The following is a 15214-nucleotide window of genomic DNA, read 5'->3' as shown; positions in this document are numbered from 1 at the left end:
GCATTGATCCATAATATAATACGTTCTACTTTAGAGGAAGGTTGCACACTATGTGTTTGTTCGCGAGAGGAAGAAAATGTGATCACAAATGCACATAACCTATATAATAGAGCAACACGTTGAACGAAGGCGAAATTACAATAATTATTACATACTTGGTCTTATATAACTTTCACCAGAAACACGAGGAATTAATTTGGAATCGTATGCCGGCAGTAATATAACTAACCGTGAACTTGAGTACGAAAGCGTGACGGGAGCCAGTATCCACATGTTTCCACCCGGCTGCTCCTCGTGTGTGGGATGACCATCAGCGATCCGCATCGACGAACAGGCCACGCCCTCGCGGCAACCGGCGAGGAATGGCAGTAAGAGAAAGTTACGGTAGGGTCATCGTGGGCCGGCTTCTCCGACCAACGGGCATCTCCCTGCTATAAGTGCAAACAACACAACCGTGTGTCCATCAATCAGCGCAGTTCGCTATAGCGTCGGATATCGAGAGCACCGAAATAACATTGACAGCAGGACTACAACGCTATCGGTAAGTACTCGACGTTTCGTTTCCGCGCGTATCGCTGTGCGTATACCACGATTAACGTATAAGACGAGTCGGAGAACCTGGTACTGGTTGGTTTCGATGGCGCAATATTATATGTAGTAATATAAAAGGAAATTATCAAGAGGTCATTGATGCTTTTTTGTTCAGGGCTCCTAATATGATAGACAAAGTTTACTGCATTTCGACAACACACACGCGTAGTATACGTACACGTAGTATTACATTATAATTATGTTTACTCAATTGTTCGAACGAAAATTGTGATGTAATCATAACGTTGAAGATGGACTACATTAATAGTTTTATACTTATTATCCTTATTATATCATTCGTTTGATAAAAATTAATATTAATGCATTTCCAGTCTTTAACTTCAACTAACAGTCTCCAACTTTACTGATGATCGAACGTTAATTATTCATCAGTGGTTACATTTTGAGATATTTGGCGGGCGATCTTTACGTAGTAAGACATCATATACATGGCGCTAGACTCTGATAGCGTTTAAGTTGTCATTGCACCGCCAATGCTAATATGACATCAGTAACCTTTGAGTTAGAATCTACTAACGTAGTTACCCCTCACAATAAGAATCCTCTACACATAGTCGTCAACGGAAAATAATTTTCGATGTTATCTATATATTCCCCGTAACACGCTTTCTCATTCTCTACGGTCTTGTGACACGTTACTGTTTTACCGTCAAGGCGAACGAAAAGCCAAGATACTGTTGTCGTTAGGAATATAGGAAGTGCAATAAAGTAAAAACTGGTATGGGCAACAATCGACTACCGTATAATAGCCGGGGGTGACGCCTGCCACTAAACTATACTTTCGAAGAAGACAGTCCCGACCGTCTTTTTGTCCTTTGCTTTATACTACCAGAATATCGCAGACGGGTTGATCTACACGTTAGTCATTCTTACATGTATCACAATGCGTCAGTCTAACTAGATGCTTCCTTGTTGCCGTAGAGCGTAGATTTACGAGAATATAATCGTCGTTTTGAGGACATTAGGGGACAATATCGAAGATGAGGGCGAAGAAAGAAAGTTCATGAACTGAGCGGTGGGATGGATATTTGCCCACATGTGATTACTTTCCCTCGGAGCCAAACGTTACATCCCATACTCGCGCGTACCGAAACGCGCAAGCTATACCATAGAAAACAAATGCCATCTTTGTACATTAATTTGTTTCACGGTTTATCTCGGCGATTTTCACTAGATCATGATGGCCCGGCGGCGAAATTTTTTTCCCCAAACGGTATAACATAGGAAGGATTTAGGCGCCTTCTGATTGGCTGGAATTTGGCAAGATGTCAGCTTCCAAGACTTGTAGCCAAAATCCCCAATTATCTACCAAAAACTTTCCCGAACTTTCTGTAAGTTAGGTTAAAGTAGTTTTTAGTATGTTTTCTTTAAAACAACATGGGTTTGAGTAAATTAACCCAAATATCATGCCGTTTCTTGACTGATTTGCTTTGACTAAAGAAAACCTTCAAGACAAGAGAACAAATGCCGTTTGTAAATGTTTGTTTTGGTTTATGACCGCTAGATAAGTATAAGTTTTCTGATGTATTTTCCATGAAAGACACATATTTTACTCATTATTATAACATATAATATTACTATAATCGAAGCAGCCAATCAGAAGGCGCTAAATTCTTCGCTATGTTATACCGTTTGGGAAAAAAAATTTCGCGGCCCGGCGAAACAAATGTCTAAAAACGAGATTCAAAAAGAGCAAGATTCTTCTAGAACAGTGACAATTTTTTTTTAACCCATGCGTAGATGCGTTTCCATCTGTTTATGAATGTAGCGGAAAAAACACAATGGTAATGGTTGCCAGTGCGCATAGATTACAACAAGGAACTGAAAAAAGCAATCACTCGAGCGTGTGTTAGAGTCAATATTTCTATTTGTTTAACAGATAGTTTTACTGAACCTGTTGTCATGGCTTACTTTTTTTGAGCGCAGCCGGATTCGGCACACTAAGTTAGAGTACCAAACAGTGTCACCTGCCGTGGTGATATCTGACTACAGGCACGGCAATCCTCGGAACGGATGCGCCGGGTCGCATGTGTGTCAGTGACCGCGCGCCTTAACGAGGAAGTATGAATCGCAGCCGAATAATGAACGCCTGCCCGTGCTGCCCTGAGGCTGGTTCTATAGAATGTATCCGAAAGTGAATATATGGATGCGCGTGCAGGCGTGACCGACGCGCCACGTCTGTGCGCAGGCACGGGTTGCTCTCGGGACGCTCCAGCCCGATAGTATCAGTCGCGCACGAACTATAGTAGATGGCGCTTTCACTCGCTTCTCCTTCACTCGAGTCGTAAAGCGAAAGTCTTCCGGGGTCACACGCCAAGAAAGCGTCGTTTGATTACATAATCGCTGCCTGCGCGGTTGCTCGCTACAGTGACTGGATAATTTCTCGTCTATTGTCGAGATTAGAGATAGGCTACGGTTAGCGCATTGTACTAGACGCTATTTTAGTCGATGCACCCTTGTAAATGGATGCGTGCTTTCTTTTGTTTTCGGCTTAGAAATTCGGTTTCTCTTTACAATGCCCCTTGAGCCTTTATTTTATCTGAACTGCGAGTACAATGACAAGAGCGAATAATTCTGCTCGTCTCTCGCTGTATCCGTGCACAGAGATGTAGGCATAGAGACGTCTGATAGACGTATCTTATTGTTTACACCACACATGCGCGCACGCACACGCACACACACGCACGTGGATCGTATTGTATACGCCACATACACACCTAGTCACGCGCGCACGCACATACGCACGCACGCACGCACGCACACACACACACACACACACACACACACACACACACACACAACTACACACACACTACACGCACATACACGTACCTACCGTGCACGCGGGCACACAGGGACGAACGGACACACACGCGCGCGCACGCACGTACAGACGCACGCACGATGTATATGCATAGGCATGCATCGTTGAATGCTTCTGGTTTGATAGTTGTCGTGTCTCTCAGTCTCTCTATTATATGATATTTGAAACGAGAAAGATTACAATTAAATTCAAGCGCTAGGAATATCGAACACATTGTACATGTGCTTCTAGGCATGCAGCTTTTCTAGGTCTGTCACGCACCTGTTTAGATACAGTCACTTCTGAATCGTTATCGAGACACAATTGGTTTGAAATGAACAAATATAATTATCCGGAACTAAACAGGATATATTATCCTATTGCTTTATGACGATTATTTCATCGGTGCTGCTCCCATGAGGTTATATAAAGCTTCTCTCAAACTGGAATACACACGTAGCTCACCTAGTTGTCTACTGTAGTGTGCCGGGCGCGTTTTTAATCGTACGTAAGCCCGTGTGTGTATTAACTTATTCCTGTTTTCTTTTCAGTTAAAGTGGGAATAGTGAGACGAGCCCCCAGTGAGTATGACTGCCACGTGGCTCACCTTACTGCTTCTGGTACGTGGAAAAATAAATATCCGTGTTTTAGTAACAAAATGGAGCGAAGAAACGAAAGCCGTTCGATAAGCGAAGCATTTCTTATTTACAGTTCCGTTTTATTTCAGACTTATAGTATTGGCATTACTGCTTGATGTAATGGCTAAACTGCAAAGTTTTTAACAGTTCTGGTTAACAGTTAAAGTTGCTCGATCAAGACAGTTCACTTTCGTTACCGCGTTGCGTAGATCTCGCGTTCTTACGCCGATCCTACATTACAGGCAGCTGCTGCCGCCGCCCAAACGACACACACGCCGTGGAACTATGGGACAGACACCGAACCCTACAATCCGGGAACTGATTACGTCGAAACAACTGTCGCGTCGACGGAGACAACCGCATCGGACGAGCGTCGCGACAATCCGAGCATCGGACTTGTCAACTCGGGTCCCGGCGTCGTGCAAGTCGTCGGCGGTGACAAGCCGACTTTACTGAATCCAAAGAGCGAGCAAACCGTGGGCGTCGACGCGGTACGCCCCAGGCCTCCAGCCGGGGTTGTGAAAGGTAGCGCAGTCGCCGTCAAGGTATCCGGATCGTTAGATCAAACCGTTTCGTACAATGTCGGAACAACTCGACAGGTCGGTCGCATATCGAAGACACGCGACGCGGGGCCGACGAAGAGGAACCCGTACGAGCGCTACCAGTTCACACAGACGGGAAGCCAGCGGGGCGTCCAGCAGGTAACCACGCAGACGACCCAGCAGCCAACACTGAAACCCCTAGATAAACCCGAGCAGGGGCGCTTTGCTGGCGTTGATCCGGGTACTAAGCTCGCATCGACAAGAATCGGTACGGGGATTGGCACGGAGCAGGATGACTCCGCAGCGTTAGTGAGTGGCGTTGCGTCTGCTATTCCGTTGGACAGCATCGCATTCAACGACAACGAGCCTCAGATTGTCGGTAACGCGGATAAGGTCACCGTTCAGGATTCGCCTTTAGCACGACCTGTTGGCAGCGGCTTTGCAGCTCTGCCCACGGCGTACGCGCGGCCCGCGTTTCAGCTGACGCCACAGGCAGCAGAAGGCGGCTTTTCGCTTCCAGCCGCCGGGAAAGCGCGCGCCAAGGAGACGGACAGAACGAGAGGATTCGGGGTCCCGTTTCAGTTTAAGCCGAAACCGTTGGACCTTCGTCCGTCCGTGTACGCATTTTCGCCAACCAAATCTACATCATTTGCGCAAGCGCAGCGCCCAAGCAGTACGCCGTTCGTAGCAGAGCAGCCGCTCGCGCGTACAACACAGACCACCACTACAACTCAGGCACCGACCACCGAATCACCGTCTGCTGAGCCAGAACCAACACTACAACTAGGCGCGTATTCCGGACCGCAAACCGACACGCCGCTCGTCACGCAGAGAATTCGTCAGCCGCTGAGAATCGAAAGCGATAACCTCTACCACCCCTACCTCGCCCCCGGCCACCGACCCTACAACTTCAGAGGCGTCTTTCAGAAATCGGAAGATCCCGAATATCCCGGTGCCGCCATACCTGTGATCGATAACAACTCAGGTAGTGACACCGAGACGCGAGCTGGGTCACAGTTCGTCGCCGATGCTGGACGACTGCCGCAGCAGAACTACGGCGACCAGCGCGGCGTCGTTTTCGGCTCGTACGAGCGCTCGCAAGCGCCGCTGCTGCAGCGACCATCGTCCAACATCGACGCCGTCGGAAACATCGGCGTTACCGTGAGAGACGGCCAGCGGCCGAACAACGTTCCCGAGCACATCCAGGAGTACAGCGCCGGCACGGGCGACGACAGAAACTCGGCGGGAGCTTCGCAGTCTATCGGCGTTGCGGTCAGGGAGCGACAGGAGCCAGCGCCCCAACCGATAAACGACTACCCTAGCCATGCCTACACAGCGCCAGCGATTACTGAGCAACAACAACAACAACAACAACAACAACAACAACAACAACAACAACAGCAGCAGCAGCAGCAGCAGGACAATGCTTACAACATGGGACAGTACACCGCCGGGCTGGCCGCTCCCGACAAAGCCGACGTACATCAAAATCCGCAGGACGTTCCGACAGACTCGCTTCCGCAAAGAACCAGAGCCAGTCTAAGTTTCGCTGCCGACCAGAACGGAAATCAGGCCGGAAGCTTCGTGCCGGACTGGAATTCTCCCGCCGACGCCTCGCAGAATCTCAACGAGGGCGTGTTCCCGCCGCAGCCGCACTACTGGAGCGTCGGCAACGCCGACGGCGGCAGCGCTCCGCCGCGCTACGACGACCAACTCGCCGACCGACAGGCGCCGGACGTGACCGATGACCAGCGCTACTACGCCGCCTACGGCGAGCAGAATGCAGCGCGCTTCAACCCCGGCCTCAACTCGCCCTACTACGAACCCGTCGATGCCGAACAGCCAGCCATGGATTTCCGCGGGTCGCAGTATCGCGCCAACCTAGGTCTGCCCGTCGGCGAAGCGCAGGAATCGATCAGAGTCGGTAATTCTCAAATGTACACGAACGTGGGCGCGCCGGTAGACAATGGGTTGCTATCGCAAAATGGTTATTTCGATAATCAGGGTGCGGCATCGCCCGATTTAGACACCGATTTCATCCCGCAAGGATTTTACTCGCTGGATGCACTAAAATCGGCCAACGGACAACTCTACGATGCCAACGTTGGTCTGACAGCGGGCCAGGGCCAGGGAAGAGCCGATAATGTCGATGCACGCTATTCCAGTAATATCGGTGTCAATGTTGACGAGGCGCGCCATCTATCGCCGATTGAAGGCGTTAGTTTGCCAGCAGAGGATACAAATCAACCGGAAAACCTTATTAACTACTCCGGCGTGTTGCAACAACGTCAAGATCTCATGCCAGCATTTGGGCGCGGAATGACTGCACACGTAGGAGTCTCTGCGCGCGACTACCAAGGCGCACAACAATTGCCAGAATTTCCTGCTAGTATAATACAGAATGCGGGTGACATAAGCCCGCGCCTTTCTTTCGACGGTACCGCGCAAGCCCAGCAGTTGCAGCGCCAGCAGCAGCAGATATCAGCCCTACTCGACCGGGAAGAGCATCAGCAGCAGGACTTCACGCAAACGGACCAAGCATACAACATCGACGTGCCTGTCAAGGATAAGCCGTACGTGTCGTTCAACACGGCAAAGCAGACGGCGAGCGTCGGCGTTCCGATTAACGAGAAACGACGCACCGTCCTAATAGGAAGTCACCCGGCCTATACGAACGTCGGCGTGCAAGTACAGGAGCGCAATTACCGGCCGAATGTACTCGAAGCTCAGGTTGCTGACAAAACGCCCATTGGACAGTTTCCGCAGAGCGGCGGAGCGAATGTAGGCGGACTGCAGAATTTGAACCAGCACGGAGCGGGAGCGGCGGCGCCTGAGTCTTACAAATACGTCGTTTCTTCTCAGCCGGATTTCTCGCCGACGGGCGCGATTCATAACGCGCAGATTCCCGTTAGAGATGGATCGCAGCCGCTGCAGCTTAACAGCCAACACAGGCCTACGTACAGCGTACAGATTTCACAGCCGACAGGGGCAGCGCGCGCGGGAGATGCGCGTGGCATTGTAAACCCGTACGTCGGCGCGCAAGAACCCGAGCCCGAGAAGGTGCAGGTGGGAAACTACGGCGCCTACACGAACGTCGGAGTTCCCGTTAAGGAGAAACCGCAATACCCGTCGCAGCAAGAGTCGCCGGGATACGGAACCGGATACGAAAGCCAGGAGGGAATATTCCAATCCGGTTATCAACAGGAAGGCAAAACTCCGTCGCGCCTCTCCGTCTACAACCCGCTTACCGGCGGCACGTACACGTACAACACTCAGGCGTACGGTGACAACCAGAGCGGTCCCACCGTACCGCTCGTCGTCGCCGCTGGTGGCTCGATCAACAACAACCCCAGCGTGACAAGCAGCGGCACCGGACAGGTCGTGCCTGTAAGCGGACCGGATAACGGATTCGGATCGTTCGACGAGCGGGGACTCTTCAATCCGTGGACGAAGAACAACGGCAAAGTTCCGTTGCCGCTCAACGCGCTCGTCGTCGGCGGCAAGGCGGGCGAATTCGATAAAGCGAGCGCGCCGACGCAGCAGATTCGAGAACGAGCCGAGGTCGGCGTCGCCGTACGCGACGCTGTTGACGCGTACGGCGCCGACCAGCGAGCCGACGAACCCTCTTACACCGAGTTCGACGCCGCCGACGGCAATCAGTTCGCAAACGCGAGAATCAGTAATTACTATTTCCCCTGGAGCACAACGACGAGGCGGCCTCAACTTGTTTCCAACAGCCGAGCGACTGCACAGCAACGGGCCGGGTTTCTAAACCCGTGGGACGACGGTCGCTCCAGTGCCGGCGCGCGGGTTTATGATGATGACAGACAGGGTAACGAGCAAGCACGGGGCGGTTCAACCCGGTATGCGACCACGCAGGCTACACCATCAACGACGGGCAGGGAGTCGTACGGTTATCAATTTACGACACAAACGCCGTATACTGGCGGCGGAGATGGGCCAACGATCGACGAAATGCTAACCGGTACGAACGCTTTTAAACTCGTAAAGTTTATCCAATAATTGTGCGTCATTTTTATTTATAATTTGTCACAGAAATTTTATCCGGCTGATGCCCGCGTACATCCTTCATGTGTGTTTCTTAAAACCTTATGTGTGCATAGCAATACGGCGGAATATTGCTGCATGGAATTAAATCATATTTATGATAATTATTTATTTAATTAAATAATTACTCATTCATTTTTATTCTGTTTATTCGTTTCATGACCGTACGTTGATAAACGCGAGAACATGAGCTTCATCCCTGCCTCCATCAGACACTGCCTAGTATTTACACCTTTTTTGCGTTTCTCTCTGCGGCGCCAGACATCGACGTTCAGTGCGACACGGAGCGGCGGGTCATGGCCGTCAACCTTCACTTCAAGCGTCAGTTCACGGGTCTCGTGTACGCGAGAGAGTACTTCAACACGCCGGGCTGCACGTCCGAGATCCTCACCAGTGCCGACCCCGTCGTCGAGTTCCCGCTCGACGGATGCGGAGTTCAGGAAGCGGGCGACGTCGTAAGTTAATTACGTTAATTATGATAATAACGTTAATTAATTCTGTCGATAACTCCAGACCGTGGATGCCGTGATGGGTTTTTAGGTAGACTGTTTTTGAAAAAAATGACAGTTTGACGGGGAATCACGCGAAGCCGTTGCAGTATAGGGTCATTTCAGGGGCGAGGTATGAATATTAGTGAGCATCGTTAGCATGGCCGATGATGCTCTATCATACTCGAACTGATAATCACCTTGTTCCTAGCGAAATTCATATACATATCAATCGAGTCTAATTAGTAAGATATATGCTTCTTTCACATGTAGTTAAGTAACTATAAGTTTATTTTGTCATTATATATATATATATGTTTGTATGTGTGTGTGTGTGTGTGTGTGTGTGTGTGTGTGTGTGTGTGTGTGGTTTGTGCGTGCGTGCGTGCGTGCGTGCGTGCGTGCGTGCGCGTGCGTGTGTGTGTGCGCGCGTGCGTGTGTGTGTGTGTGCGCGCGTGTGCGTGCGTGCTTGCGTGCGGGTGGGCGTGTGCGTGTGTGTGTGTGTGTGTGTGTGTGTGTAGCCTGATGTTTTGTAAGACGAATCGCAATTACAGTGACGTAATCCCTTTAATCATAATCGATAGTCCATTATCAATAGTCCATTATCAGTTATTTCACGTATGTGTGCGCGTGTATTTTCAGTATGATACCGGTACTGCGCATCAGGCGTTCGCTAACACCATCGTCGTGATGAACGATCGGCAGTCAGGTGTTCTGGGTCCTTCAGACAGAGCTTACACCGTGTCATGCTCCACACCAATAATACACGCAAACAACGTCGCAGTGCAAACCGGTGTCGCGTGAGTATTCTACAGATATATTTGGCTCGTAATTATTTAGGTCAATGAGCTAACTTAGGTTTATTGATTGGCATTTAACGCGAGACGCTATTGACGCGACACGATTTCTTTCGTCGATACTCAGCATACCGCGAGGTGGCAGCAGTGTACGAAAGGGCGTTTCATGATAATCGCATTCATGCGTGTCTGTTGAAGCATCTCTTTGACCTAGTACAATATACCGACGGCGTATTGCAAGCAACGTTTTACGCGTCATTGCGAAAAAATGTCGTCTGGGATGGTTCCAATTGAGCCAGATAATAGTTAACATCCGTTGCAAACCCGACATTCGAAAACCGGAGTCTAACATGTGACACGGATTTTTTGCGCAGTTCCCAAGACAGCAAATTTAGCTTTTAATTCTGCGTTGATATATTTAGCGTTTCTATATTTTATCAAATATACCATACTAAGATACATGTGTGTCCGTAAACAGGCATATTCAAGGCGGTGCGTTTGAAACATCCCCTGTCCCACTGCCGGATATATACCTCAAGGTAGTGGCAGGCAAAGATCCACGTTCTTCGCCTAGCTCTACACTGGTGGTTGGCGAACTAGCATCCATCGTCGTTCACTACAAGGATACTGGTAAGAGTGTGCTGATTGGAAATGTTCTCGCTATTAATAAATACGTTCCAGATGGCAGGTCCAGACAGAGTCTCTAAATGTTAAAGCTACTGCTGAAAACTACGCACGGCGGGCGTGCATGAACTATGGTCGTATAACTTCTGGGTGGTATAGAAGTAACACAGTTATGACTCTTTCGTTCTCAGATACGATGAATAGGGACGAATCTCGTTTAATCTCAAACTTTATTATCTTATATACTGTTTTATGTAAAACTACATGTAGCGTATTAAAATCTTCATTTTGTCGCATAGGAAACTGGGATATCTGGGTAACGGACTGTTACGCCCACAGTGGTACTCCTCTAGGCAAGGTGAACCTAATAGACACGGACGGGTATGTATCTCTCTCTCTCTCTCTCTCTCTCTCTCTCTCTCTCTCTCTCTCTTAAAAAAAAAATTGCAAAAAATTGTACATTTGTAATTTGTCATTATTAACCCCAGATATTAGTAATGACTTTTCGTTTAGTTACGATGTGAAAAACTCTCAGCTAGTTTTGTAGCTACACATTATCGAATCGCATAATGTGCGTGCGTGGCGAATGACGCAAGTTCCTGTCGAATTAGAAACGTTGATGTCGAGATATCAGCGTGCGCATTTAGTCCCAAAGTTAAAGATCACTTTTGCAGTGAATGTTCGATGCGGGAGCTATATTTTCCTCGCATTTCTTTATGTATATTCAACAATCTCGAAGCTGTAATAAATAAAAACGACAAATCCTATTGGTAATTATGTGTTGTTTTATGTGTAGATGTCAGCCCTTTTTTATGGGTGATGAAAAAATGGGAATATATATATATATATATATATATATATATAATTACTAGCCTAAACATCGTATGTTAATAATAGTATGTTAATTTCATTTAGCAATGTCAAATTCATCGCTTCGCATATAACGGTATTAATCAAATTATACAAATTATAATTCAAGTATTTCTTGCAGTACATAGACACGGAAAAGTTTGGTCCCCGGCTTAGGATTTTTTGTTTAGTAAAGTGTATTTACGAAGTATGGTGTACAAACATAACACTGTTAACACGATAGCATTTAATCATGATAATTATCCCTTTGCTGACAGGTGTCCCATTAATAAACAACTCATCGGAGCGTTCAACAAGAATCCGCGTTACAACAACAATGGCGAAACATACGTTTACGCGGTGTTCAAGAGCTTCAAATTCCCCGACAAGGACAACGTGTATTTCGAGTGCAACGTCAACGTCTGTAAAAACAAGTGTAGACCGGTAAGGATCTTTATAGTGTTGTCTTTGTGTCACTGTATGAACGCGTTACGTGATCCGTATACGAACACGCTGTACTCTATGCATGCTTTCTCTAAGCGTAGTTCACGACGCTGTGAAATCGCTCGGCGTGATATATAATCTCCCCGCGAAAATATCATTGTTGGATGCAAGAGGGTACTGACGTTATATCTCAATGTAATGCGAAATTCGCTCGCATCAATTTAGGTTTTGTTAACGTTACGCAAAAACGCACATTTCTATTCAGCCATAAGCCTAATATGAATTTTAGATATTGCTTTTACGACAACAATGACACGAGCAATATGTTTGCAGCGGACGTGCGACGACGAAAGCAGAAGCAGGCGAAAGAGATCGACAGATGAGGCGCAATCGGATGTAACCAAAATTACCAATGTCTACAGAGGCCTCAAAATCATTCTTCCCGGCGAGCATATAGACGGACAGTTTCCGATAGGTGAGGAAAGTTGATGATCACGTTGTGTGTTCATGGTATATTGCACTCGTATCTCTCGTCAAGCCCATATATGCTTGTAGTAATATCGACGTTAAATCGCATGCGTAGTTTGGAGCAAACTCGGGTTTTTAGTTATTATCTATTAGTACATACCGACGAACACGGGGGATGACGTATAAACAACCAAAAGGTTGCCATATTGGCAGGTGCTTATGAACTGTGCAATGAAAGCGAAATGAGCAATAGTTTATGTGCTTATATCCCCGTGGCTACGAAAACGGCTACACTAACGACTTCATTTTAGAAGACCGCTTTCACGGCAAAAATGTAGGTCCTACTCATAATAATTGTATACATTATGATAACCGAACACGAACGCAAACGTAACGCTAACCATATTGAGGTCAGATCCTATATTAAAATTATGACACTGTACGACAACTAAACTTTACACAAAGATCAATGAGCGATAAAATATTTATCGTGCAATACAGGAAGTTTCAAATTAAGATCAAGGTTCATTGCATGCGCCTAAAGTTATAACCACCATCTTGTAATAGATTTTCATTCTTGTTGCTTACGTTACAGGTATGAACGCGCCGGGATACAGTCGCCAGAATTCGCGATGCATATCAAAGTCGACATTGGCCATCTCTCTGACGCTGATGCTCCTCCTACTCTTGGTATTTGTAAGTGTGGCATTCTTCCTGGGCATGCGCAGAAAGTATAGGCAAGGCGCCCCAAATATGCACGAGATGTTTGAAATGCCAACCATTCACCATAAGCCTTAGGAAAGAACGCGTATCATTGTAGCAACACAATGGTTGTCATCGCCGCCTGCAAGTTGTCGACGTTGTCGTGGCAACGTCATCCGGCAGTAGATGTGCATTTTGTTACCGCTTTCGTTTTGTTCACACTCGGAGTGGCATGTTAGATCAGCTGTACGGGCGTGTGCGGTAGCCGGATATCTAGGCCTACTTCAAGCGTGTGCAATGTTAGCGGGGGCCGCACGCGTGGCGCGGTACTTGGACACGCGTTCAGTGCGAATTACGTTCGAACAATTTTGTAAATAGGTATAGTTGCGTAAATTACGAAATATCAAAACGCCCTGTCGGAATACGTCCCATATTGCAGATTAAGCTTATAACGAGCGTATTTATTCATATATTTGCTTCCACGGCACATTGCTAACTTCAAGCGTCAACACAAGACGTTTCGATCTTAACGTTTAATCGTCGAAAATTCTCTCACGAATGAATCTCAATTGTCATTGCAATTACCATTGTAATATAAAATAACTATTGCAATTACTGACGATGGGGGAATGCCATAGCTCTACCAGCCTTTTCGACCGATGTCACTCATTTAACGAGACCTCCATATCCCCCCCACCCCACACGTACCTGCGTTAGATATATCACCCCTAAATTACAACTTGCAGCGATTTACTAAGTAAGAATACCTCTGACCAACAAATTAAGCGTGCAACGTCGGAATTAGTTGGCAGATGCTTGAGCTAAGTAGCGAGTGAATTACAAAAGATTTTCTCTAAAAAGTACAAGAAGATTTAGTCAATACGTGTGCTTGTTGCATCGTGCCCATTCGCCGCGTGGGTGTGTGAAATGTGTGTATGGCCTCGTAATTTTTATATACTAATTAAACTAACGAATATATTTTAAATGTTGTTGTTAAATATCCCCTGTATTTGTCAGTATTATAATACTACGATTTCATATGGCCTATCGTGTGGTATTATTAGTTTTATAAGATTGTTGTTTATATGCGTCGCGCTGTGTGTAAAGCGATACTGTTCTAATGTGTTATGATTGTGTTGATACATAATTAATCACAGTTTTATATCATTATAGCTACTGTAAAATACAAGCATGTAATAAGTATCAAACCCTCTTTATAACAATTTGAACACATTATCTTATGTTTATTGTTATGATATAAACCCCACCGGGATTCCCCACTATCAAATGTGGCTATTGTACACATAATTACATTTCACATGTTAAAGTTATAGAAATTATATAAATCGACTAAATTATATTTTTATTACGATTAACTCATATGGATAGGATAACTTAGCGATCACATGTTGCGAAGTTAGATGCTGTTATTTGTATCCAATGCTTGTTAAGGATTACTGTTTTTATCATTTATAGTCGGTATAAACGCACACGTTAGTAGCAAAAAATTATTTTGGTAAGCTCAGAGATTATATGGCCGATATAACTTATAAGCTATATTCTCCTTGTTAGTTACTCAGGAGCGTAGCGGCTTTTCGTAATGCGATTATTTTCTGTAATTGCAACGTACAGTTTGTAGGATTCACACAAAATCCTTAACAGTCTTGAGGTGTTTTCAGGTTTCCTGTGTTATAAACATTGCTGGAATGGAAGCGGGCTGAGCTACGCTCAGCTGAAAATGTGCAAACACTTGCGTGTGCAATTCATGTTTAATTATTATCAAGAGTTCATAATTGAACATTTCTATTATGGACTCTTGATTATTATATATGCATTTTGCCAATGAATGATGGCATGATCACTATTGTAACACATATTTAATATACATCACTGCCTCCACGATACAATACACCTGTCGACGTAATTGTGAAGTGACTGAAAATTTGTAATAAATGAACTGCAATCGACCGTATAGGCATCTCTAATAGTCTAGCGTATCTCGTGAATGCACACCTGTCGTCTCTATTTCGTTCTAATGATCGAGCAGGCACTCGAGGTCTCGTCGACGACTCCTGCCCTCCTACCAGCTACGTCTCATTCATGTCGTCGCCAATCGGAATCGCTGCTGCTGCTGCTAACGCCTTTCGACACGAGAGTTCAAAAAGAAGCGTGACCGCCG

The 15214-nt window shown here is 46.5% G+C and overlaps 1 protein-coding gene across 1 annotated transcript; it reads left to right on the top strand.

Moving 5' to 3' along the window:
• The first annotated feature begins 378 nt into the window (after positions 1–378).
• On the top strand, positions 379–15013 carry LOC106810568. The gene is made up of 10 exons (XM_014813956.1): positions 379–541; positions 3967–4035; positions 4296–8580; positions 8925–9118; positions 9794–9951; positions 10427–10578; positions 10872–10953; positions 11700–11865; positions 12199–12340; positions 12929–15013. Exons 2-10 carry the CDS (start codon positions 4003–4005, stop codon positions 13129–13131), a joined length of 5415 nt encoding a protein of 1804 aa, XP_014669442.1. The 5' UTR covers positions 379–541; positions 3967–4002; the 3' UTR covers positions 13132–15013.
• Positions 15014–15214: the final 201 nt, after the last annotated feature.

The sequence above is a fragment of the Priapulus caudatus genome, unplaced genomic scaffold, assembly GCF_000485595.1.
Source record: "Priapulus caudatus unplaced genomic scaffold, Priapulus_caudatus-5.0.1 Scaffold454, whole genome shotgun sequence".
Classification (NCBI taxonomy): domain Eukaryota; kingdom Metazoa; phylum Priapulida; class Priapulimorpha; order Priapulimorphida; family Priapulidae; genus Priapulus; species Priapulus caudatus.
The sequence above is the reverse complement of the archived record's forward strand: the minus strand, read 5'-3'. Positions and strand labels throughout refer to the sequence as shown.